We start from the raw sequence: 9,930 nt of genomic DNA, 5'->3' as shown, positions 1-9,930 counted from the left end.
CCGTCTTCTGCCTCTGGGGGAGATATAACAAACGATCAAATGAATAAATAGTGACCCTCAGTGCTACAAAGAGAACTTCAAGTGATCATTTTGTGGTTTTCTTTGGTCCAATTAAAGTGAGCTGCGGTCTCACTAATGTTATGGTTGTTATGTCGAAGACGGTGCTGGCCCTTTTGAGAGAATCTGAGCAGCATTCACTGCAAAGGGAACTTACTGGGTCGTTGCAGTCTACCCAAAGACAGCTCAGTTACTGTACTATGTGACTGACGTCACAGCACTGAATAGTGATCCACTGAGAGCCATGGACAGTGACTCTGGGGCAGTGGTTCTCAACCTTGTCAGGCCGCGACCCCCAAAATAATCATATTTAACTGGGGACCCCCTTCACCCTACGAGCACTAAGAGTCAAGGCATTACATTTTGTGTATGGTTCTATTGTGTGCATGGTTCTATTGTGAAAATAGCAGATCTATATGCTCACAACGCCTCGCAACGAGCATGTAGATCGGCTATTTTCACAATTTCTGCCTCTAATATTTGACAATTTGGCCAATGTTTAATTTGTCATTTTAGAGGTATAAAAAAGTCCATAAATTGTCACTTTAGAAATGTGCCTATACTCTCTATACACTTAAACTTTATGTTGGTTTGTTTACTGTTGAGTTAGAAAACAATGTTGTACATTAAGTTGATCATCTGGGGACCCCCCACAATAATTTGGGGACCCCCCTGGGGGTCCCGACCCACAGGTTAAGAACCACTGGGGCAAGGAGTACATTTTCTGGTTTGGATCTGTTCTTCTGACATCTTAAAGGTGGAAAAAATAACTACGTTTTTTACTTAAAAGTCTCAATACTTCCACGCAGAAACTCTCTGTTACAAGTTAAAAGGCCAGCGTAAAAGTACAAAAGTATTGGCATCAAAAGTAAAAGTATGTCTAAAACGTATAAAACTCTTGTGAGCTTGTAGATTGCATGTCTATTTTCAAATGGCCAAAGTTAGAAATAGGGCTGAAGTGGTAAAATGTTATGTTTTGTATTAATAATCAAAATCTAAAAAGTAACTTGTTACTAAAGTTTTTTTTAAGTAATCGTAGTGGAGTAAAAGTACAATATTTGCCTCCGAGAGTAGAAGCAAAAGTATTGAAATTTGGACATAGCCTACTCCAGCAAAGTAGAAGTACCTCACAGTCGTACTTATTACAGCACTTGAGTACAAGTACTTTCCACCACTGCATATTATTTCTGTGTGGAAACTGAGAAGCACCAGGCATGCAGTCATCGTCTTGAGGGGATATCACATTCATTTGATCTTCCGGTTTAAAAGTAATCACGCACAAGTTATATTTGTAGGTTATTTTTTAAACAGAATGAGAATGCACATTCCTTTCTAGTGCACCGTAACGGTAATCCTCTGAACTGTGAATTGTGTTGAAGTATAGTACAGGGGTCTTCAACTGGGGGTCCGGGACCCCTGGGGGGTCCTCAGAGTTACTACAATGGGTCCTCCAAATCTTTGTGTGATAGAAACTTTTTTCCTCTAACCACTTTTTTATATTAACCACTTGAACCCTATAGCGTCCATATTCGGAGAACTTTAGCCAAAAATAGCAGATCTACAAGCTCACAACGCCTGGCAGCGCGAGGCGTTGTGAGCTTGTAGATCGGCTATTTTCGGCGAAGAGCTTTGGTGTAGAGGGGAAAAAGAGCAGACTAAGTACAGAGTGAAAGGTCAAGTTTTATAAGTATTGACGGTTCAAGTGGTTAAATATCTGAAAATCCACATTAACATGAATCCAAAATATACTGATGATCGTGCTGTCAAACAATTAATTAAACTATATGGAATCTATGATAAGGTTGTGGGGGTCCCTGCTTCATCTCTCTCTCGACTAAGGGGTCCTTGGCCTGAAAACGTTGAAGACCCCTGATATACACAGACTGGTGTTTAATAAACCACACAGAGAGAGGGAACAGAACAGCTACTACCTTTGTCATGCCTTAGTGCTGAAGCACGGTGCCATTACATTTATAGATTTTCTCTTTGATGGGATAATCTGCTCTTTATATTGCTCACAAATGAAGTGATCCTCACTGCTCCCTGTGTGCACTTCAATGTGCAGGCAGGGCCCCCCCGTTCTCACGCGCAGCTAATTGCATTAAAAAAGAATCAATGATACTTTTGTGGGTGACAATATCATTCTTTTAATGTCAATTAATTTCCTCGGTCGAGATGATTACACCAATAGCCTGGACCCCATCTCTATCTTTCAGCATGAATTAATCTATTGAGAACAATAATTACATATTTTTAATGGATAGTTTGTACTCTAAAAGTAATTGTAATCTCCATTCAGTGCACCGTTGTTTGGTATTGTTGTGTGGCATGTCATTCACTCAGTTTATGGAACAGTATTAGCCCAAGAAAATACATAAATAAATGCAGACTAGCTCTGCTGAATATCTCCAGTGAAGCTGGATGTGAGATAGCCCGCCCTCTAGTGGACATCTTATAGTTGGCTACTGCTGCCTGTCAGCTGTCTCTCTGTTCTTTTCCATAAGGATTTAGGGAAGAAAATAAACACATGTCCGATTAGTTTGGGTTTAAAACTTGATATGAAACAAGTAATTTATCTTTGTTTTAGATTTAAAAAAGAAACATCTTTAATTCATGGACATACATGGGCTCTATTTAAATTTCTAGCTGTGGCCGTTGTGGTGTTCTTCTGGTGTGAGGCTGTGCAAAAAAAGGAATTCATCCATTGCAACTTGTCAAACTTCCTGAAAATCTGTTGTGCTGTTGTGCCTCCACTGGCTATTCGATCCAACCCGCGACTGCGATCTGATGTGCAAACAGACGCGACGCTACTATTGTCTTGTTATTTATTCATTAACAGTGGAATTCAATCGACCTATTCCAGAACCTGGCCGTAGTACTATTCATGATTCAAGAGCCGTTTTTTTGCAGGGGGGTGAATGAAGATTTGCACTTAAACCCCGGTGGATAACGATCGCGGATGGGGGGGGATAGATGAGAGAAAGAGAGCGGGGGTTTTATCCCAAATGATCCCCGTTTACTCTTTTTCCTCAGCAACTGCCGCGCGTTTAAAGGTCAGTAATGGCTTGAAACAGCTGCATATTACATAGACACCTACAGTAGGACGGCGAGGCGAAGCCGCAGGGGATGGATTGGGGACGCACGCCGCCGGAGGAGGAGTTGATAGCAGCGCTGTCGTATGTCAGTAAACGGCACCTTGCAGAGTTCCCACTGCTGACTGTCTGCTGCCACTACAAGCTGGAGACTCCACTTCTACGCAGCAGCACCTGGGGGAATTGATATGACCTATCTCACTGAGGTACACTATTCCGCTCCTCACATTTACTTTCTCTTCCGTTAGACTCGTTTCGTTTATATGGCCTTGCTTTTCCCCCCATATAGGTTTTGAAAACCGTTTGTTTTTGTAGACTATTTGTAATTTTTTAGGGGGATTGCCTATCCTGCATTAAAGTTAGTTTTGAAGCATTTAAAAATTGGCAACTATGATCAAGCTATAGGCCTATATATATATATATATATATATATATATATATATATAGCTACTGTTTCCCAAACACTGGCTCGAGACCATTTGTGGGTCGAGGACACATTTGTATGGGTCTCTCAATTTGGTTTCCTACATTTTGTTTTTAATTATTATTTCAAAACATTCACAAAAAAGCAACAATGTTCATGAATAAAAAAAAAAAAACGATTTCAATTATATTTTTCAGTAATGTCATGACTCATGAAGAAATAAAAGAAAAATCTACGAGATTCCCTAAATTAGAAAAGAAATGTGTAAGAAGTAGCCTAGTGAAAATAGCTGATCTGCAAGCTCACAGTGAGGCACGAAGCAAGTAAGCAACACATTGTGAGCTTGTAGATCTGCTATTTTCACTAGTTTGTGTCCCAGGCAAACGTCTAATTTCTCTTTTGGGTCACAGGCTAAAAAGTTTGGGAACCACTGGATATATTTGATGACCTAATTAGTCTATTGATTTGGGGCATGTAATTGCATGTCATGCAAAGGGAAATGAAACATCTCTATGTCTACTAGGCCCATGCTGTCTAGTGTCTATGCATATGCTACGCAAAGTTAACTTTTTGGCAATGTCTAGCCCTCATATGGAGGGTTTACTTTTCTAGACATGTTGCTGCTGTGCAAAAAGTGCCATTATTAAAGATTCTTGTCTGTCGACTAATAATAATAATAACTATTTATTATTATGACAAAACATAATGAGGATACTCCAGTCAATGACTAAGATATTTTGTTATCTCTGCCCAGACTACTCTGTCATGCTGATAATCAAAGTGTAAAGCTATATAGATCTTTATCAGGTCTCTACTAGGTTATGTTCTTCTCACCTGCTGCTTCTGTGTGGAATCTGGTTAGGTCATCTTTCCACTGTGTAGCCTACTACACTATATGTTACTTTATACTTTTGGAATATACTTGGGATGTGCTTTTGGGGGATTTGTGCTTTTTAAATGACATTGTCTGATACTGGCAAAGAAAAACTATTTGCGTTAAATACATTTATACTTTTGGACATAGTAACGTATTATCGTTTGATGTACTAGCCTATTTGATATTTTGATATTGATTGAAGTCATTTAGTTTGCATTGCCATACGCTTACACGCATGCACGCACGCAAGCACACGCACACACGAACACACACACACACACACACACACACACACACACACACACACACACACACACACACACACACACACACACACACACACACACACACACACACACACACACACACACACACACACACGTACGCACAAACACGTACAAACACACACATACACAGACCACATGCTCAGAATTACTGTACAACACAAGCATGTTTGTTGTCCAATGTTTGTGTTGAAATGCTGAGAGAAATTGAAATAGTCTTTATTTCCCTAAACACTAGCAGCACAACAACACACATACAGTAAGAAACATCATACGTGCATCAATCAATACTGCACTGCTCTCAGTTGCAATGCTTCCACTAACTTGGTTCTGCCATGGGTGATGGAGTGCTTGCCCGGTGCAGGGCTATTCTTTATTTGTATCAGATTTCTGACTGTCAAATCACCTGTCACGAGCGGTGAGTTTTTCATAACAGAGCTGATAAGAGGTGATGATAATAGCGGCACCGTTTCATAGCTCAGGGTGCATGACAAAGTCTGTACACTGTCGTTTTAAAGCCCCTGGCCTGGGAGGAGGGGAAAAAAGCAAGAGAAAAATATGTAGAAACATGATTGGCATCAATGGGATTTAGTTATCGACACGAATAACAAGCACAGGAGGCTAGATAGTGGGATAGCAGCAGTGCACCCACCTCACAATGGGACGGTGGTTCTTCTCTCTGTGTGAAGAAAACTGCAATCTAGCGAAGTCTCCTAGAGTTAAATCATGCTGAATCACCTGTCACTAATAGCTCACGTTTGAAAGTCAACGTGTCTGTTTTTTTTAAATTGAGCTCAGTATTAGTGAGCTATCTTTCTGAATATCTATTTCAAAATAAAGAAACTAAATTATCGTCACTGTCGGGCAGAAACCTTGTATCTCCAAGTTTCAAATGTGTATGTTCTTTTCCTAAATTAAAGCCCTACTTCATCATACAAAAGTGTCACACAAAAGTAGTGATGCGAGGCGTTTTCGGCTGTTTTCACTACTTTAACTCGTTTTTAAAACAATAAAAAAGGAACGGTTTTGGACATACAAGGTTTCCACCCGACGTTATACTTTTTGTACATTTCTGCTCTAAGACAACAAACAACAAGTGAGATTTGATGTGACGTTGAGAATTCAAAATCCCTCATCCTTGTTAGCACCATACGTTTGGATTTTATCATTCGGTGTTTGGGTAGCAGTGGTATTCCTTTACGTGAAGGTCGACACAAAGTCTCTGATGATAATTTTATTCCCCTTATCGACGTAAACTGACAGGAATTTGATTTTGCATCTATCTCCATTGGACTTCGGTGAATGAAGTCATTTGTTTTTGCCATCGAGAGAGACCAGCTGCTTTCTGATCTGTGCTGCTGTGAGGGGGGCTGCTGCTGAACGTCAATATGATCAATAGGCATTGCGTGATGTTTTTGCATCGATCATAGAAACGTGAGCCGATGAATGGAACTGGACTCCTCTGTACTAGCATGCAGTGGTGGTGGGGGTATTCCTGTTTCACCACTAACATACTGGTTCTGTTCAGTAGAGCAGAGCAGTGGCTATCAAACAGTTTCACTACAAGGGCCCTTACATTGATATGTGTTTAGGCACGGACTCCCGTTTAAAAAAAGATTTTAAACAGGCACCCCCATAAGAGAAGATTTGTCAACATTTGTCAAGATTTTTCAAAGACATTTCTAAACATACAGTACTGTAGATCTGCAAGCTCATGCTGCATCGCATCAGGACATGTTGTGAGCTTGTAGATTCAATTAGACAAAAACAATTACGATTTGCGATTTACGATATTACCACGATAATCAAAATCCGTTATCCTGGGGCGGAACATTTGCCAAACAATAGCAGATCTACAAGCTCACAACGCGTCGCAAGCCCGTAGATCGTCTATTTTTTGGCAAAGACATTTAATAGAGAGTGAAATAAAAGACTGTATCAAGTACTTATATAAGTACCTTTTACCAATTATAGATGGTTTAAGTGCTACCGGATATGCAGTTCGATATCACAATATCACGATAAATCAAATCTCCACGATACGATTATCGTGAGTGTTTTTTATCACGATAAACGGTAATATTGCTTATCGTTACATCCCTAGTGTATACACTTGTCCTAATCTTTCTGGGGACCGCCTGGAATCCTCTTGAGGACACGTGGGGGTCCCCATACCCCAATTTGAACACCAGTGCAGCAGAGAACACTGGCTGACAATCAAGTGACCCGCCTCACCTCTCTGTAGAACAGTAGATAGAGAGTCTTCATCACTCAATCTTGATTTTTACTGGACTCAAGTGGCTGAGGACTGTTGGCAGGCAGCTTGTTGCTTGCACTGGTTTTGTTGGAGAAGATGTGCCTTCTCCCTTTCTGTTTTACTCATGCCAAGTTGTCAGCCATTGTGTCGGACCGCTCATTTCTCCAATAAGATGCCACGCTAAGCTGTGCTCTTATAATATGGGGATACAGTAACACGGGGACCCTCACGGACTGTGAAATGGTATCTGCATTCTCTGCATTCTTCCTGAGCCTGATCAACAGCGAAACACAGACGGTTTTAAAGCTCTGGGTTTAGAGAAGACAGGGCAGGATTTTCCGCCGCTTTAGAAGCTGATGGGCTTCCAGAATTTGAGTTATGGCTTGAGATCATCTCTCACAGGTGGTGAAAGGTTTCACAATGGGTCCCTCACATGTAACACCTGCAAATGGAGCTAGCGACACAGCTCAATAAATACATTTACTGTCCTCGGAGGGTTTAAAAAGCTATTGCTTTTTTGGAAGTGGAGTGCTTCAGTACAGATGCAACCGACGACTACTTGACATTATTGTTCGGTGCTTGTTGTGTGTGTGGACGCCATGCTTTGACTGTATTGTGTGTTTATAGCACATGACATTTGGCAGTTTTAATGTGCACAGTTTATAGTGCTTTTTGACAGACAGACAAGTTTTGAGATGGCAACTACTTGGTAAACTTCGATGGTCATTGGATGTGTTCCACGTGTGCTATGAACAATATATTGACACTAAATTAGATGGTAATGTTTGCCATTGTTTAATGTAAAAAATAAATATCAAGATATATATATATATATATATATATATATATTCTGCTACAATAACATTGCTTATAAAATTCTGCTTATAACACTGCCATATAGCCTACAGTGTTATTTGCAATGAATGACAGCTCAGTACAGCAAGTATTCCATTTGTTTATTTATTAGTTATTTCCCTGATAATATATATATATATATATATAAATATATATATATATACTGTATATATATATATATATACTGTATATATATATATATATTAATGTACCTATTTTCTGGTCACATTGTCAAATCTCTATTTTTTTTTTACATCCTGAATTTGTATCCCTTTCATAATTTCTCGCGTTGTTGGCTTTCCAAACTTTGTGCGCACATATTTGTAGGATGCACGTCAGTGGTTCATGTGATAGGTTGTTTTGTCTGTGTGTGGCTGTGGGAGCGTGTGTGTGCGCGCGTGCGTGCGCGCAGCCGCGCATTGTATTTGCGTGTAGCGGAGTGTACAACTGAGCGAGCGCTTGGATCCCTCCTCCTCCCCTGTGCTCTGCCAACCCCTCTGTCTCTTTAAGTCCTGCCCCTCAGAGCCAGCCAACAGCAGCTGTTCCATATTCATCAAGCCCTTGAGTCTTAAAGAGCCCTATCCTGGCCATGGAAAGAGTCATTCCTCTCGTTCGCTCTCTCACACTCTCTCCATCTTAGCGCTCGCTCATCCACCGTTGCCTGCCTGCCTGCGCTTCTCTCTCTCTCTCTCTCTCTCTCACACACACACACACACACACACACACTATCTCTCTCTCTCCCCCCACCCCTCTCTCTTCCATACACACATTCACTTACGGACACACATTCTGTCTCCTTTCTCTCCTATACGACACGCGCTCTCACGCAGACACACACATGCTCGCGCACACACACGCCCCCTCCTCGCAGCAGCAGCAGAGTCCGACATACCTGTGCAGGCCGGGGGGGAGTGGAGGAGGAGGTGGAGGGGGCTCTGTGCGGCGGCGCTACCTCTGAGGGCTCTTCTGTGCTATCATTTGGGGGGGGAAGACGCGCGGCTTCTATTCTTTCCTCTATCCTTCTTCCTCTCACTCCTGGAATGCTAAAACTGGACTGATGGACATTTCCGAACTTTGTCTTCCAGACCCTCTCAGCTATCACAGCCAGTAGGTGCAACCTCTCTCTTTTTCCTCCTTTCTTCTTCCAACTGATTTGCTTTTAACTCGTCTTCTGTGATGTGGTTTTATCTTTTTCTTTTCTTTTTTTTCTCCTTTGCTTGTTTTTCTCCTTAATCTTGCCTTGTTTTAGTCTTCGTCAGTTCTCACCTCACACTCGTCCCATCAGAGCCAAACCTGGCTCAAAACTTTTTTCTCGCCCTTTTAACCGCTTTAGTGATGCACTTTTGCTTGCTGCCGTCTCCATTTGGACTCTCACCCCCGCTCACACCGTTAGATATTAATTTGCAGACTTTCCCTTGACCATTTTACTAAGGCCTTTTAACTGTAAATGCTACAGGGCTTACTGTAAGTGTCTTGTCAGTGTAAAGCAACAGGGCAGGTGCAACCGTGTGTGTGTGTGTGTGTGTGTGTGTGTGTGTGTGTGTGTGTGTGTGTGTGTGTGTGTGTGTGTGTGTGTGTGTGTGCGCGTGAGCGCGTGCGCCAGTGTTCCGTAAAAAGAGAAGATTTGCCTGAGCGCCCGTCATGTGTGGCAGTCCCGAACACATCTCATTCAGAGCATGGCCGATCAATTAAGCGTGCCCCTCTGGAAAGTGTGTGTTTTTCCTAAAAGAATTTGGGAGACCTGTCCTGGCGGATTAGGAGGCTGTTTGGTGACGGCTTATTTGTTCCCGGGCCAGCCCAGCTAGTAGTAGTGGCCCACCCTGGGAGACAGAGAGAATAATGTAAACATATTTTTTTTATTTTTAAGAAGATGAGATTAAAGTCCCTCAATCCGTTGAATTGGACTGGATGAATTACACATTGTGAAATCCATCCTGAGAGAGAGACAGATGAAAGGACCCTGTCACCTCAGAGAGCTGGAGGGCTCCATCCCAGCCACCGGCAGGGCAGCCTGCCGTCTCACGAGCTCCCTGGGTGATGGGCCAAGTCTGGGTTTACTTACCTCACTGTAACCTGGTAAATCA

General features: G+C 41.8%; 1 protein-coding gene across 3 annotated transcripts in view; it reads left to right on the top strand.

Annotated features, from left to right (window-relative positions):
* Positions 1-8,903: 8,903 nt before the first annotated feature.
* The window catches only part of esrrb (estrogen-related receptor beta), a gene marked incomplete at both ends in the record, with an annotated part of 86,779 nt that continues 85,752 nt past the window's right edge, over positions 8,904-9,930 (top strand). For all 3 annotated transcript variants that reach the window (XM_080750596.1, XM_080750595.1, XM_080750594.1), the window contains one exon: positions 8,904-8,953. In XM_080750596.1, the coding sequence (XP_080606722.1) occupies positions 8,904-8,953 (50 nt within the window). The remainder of the gene's footprint in view (positions 8,954-9,930) is intronic.

This window comes from Nannobrachium achirus, assembly GCF_963921795.1.
Source record: "Nannobrachium achirus genome assembly, chromosome: 20".
NCBI lineage: Eukaryota > Metazoa > Chordata > Actinopteri > Myctophiformes > Myctophidae > Nannobrachium > Nannobrachium achirus.
Note: the sequence above shows the minus strand (reverse complement) of the source record. Positions and strands in the feature narration are given on the sequence as shown.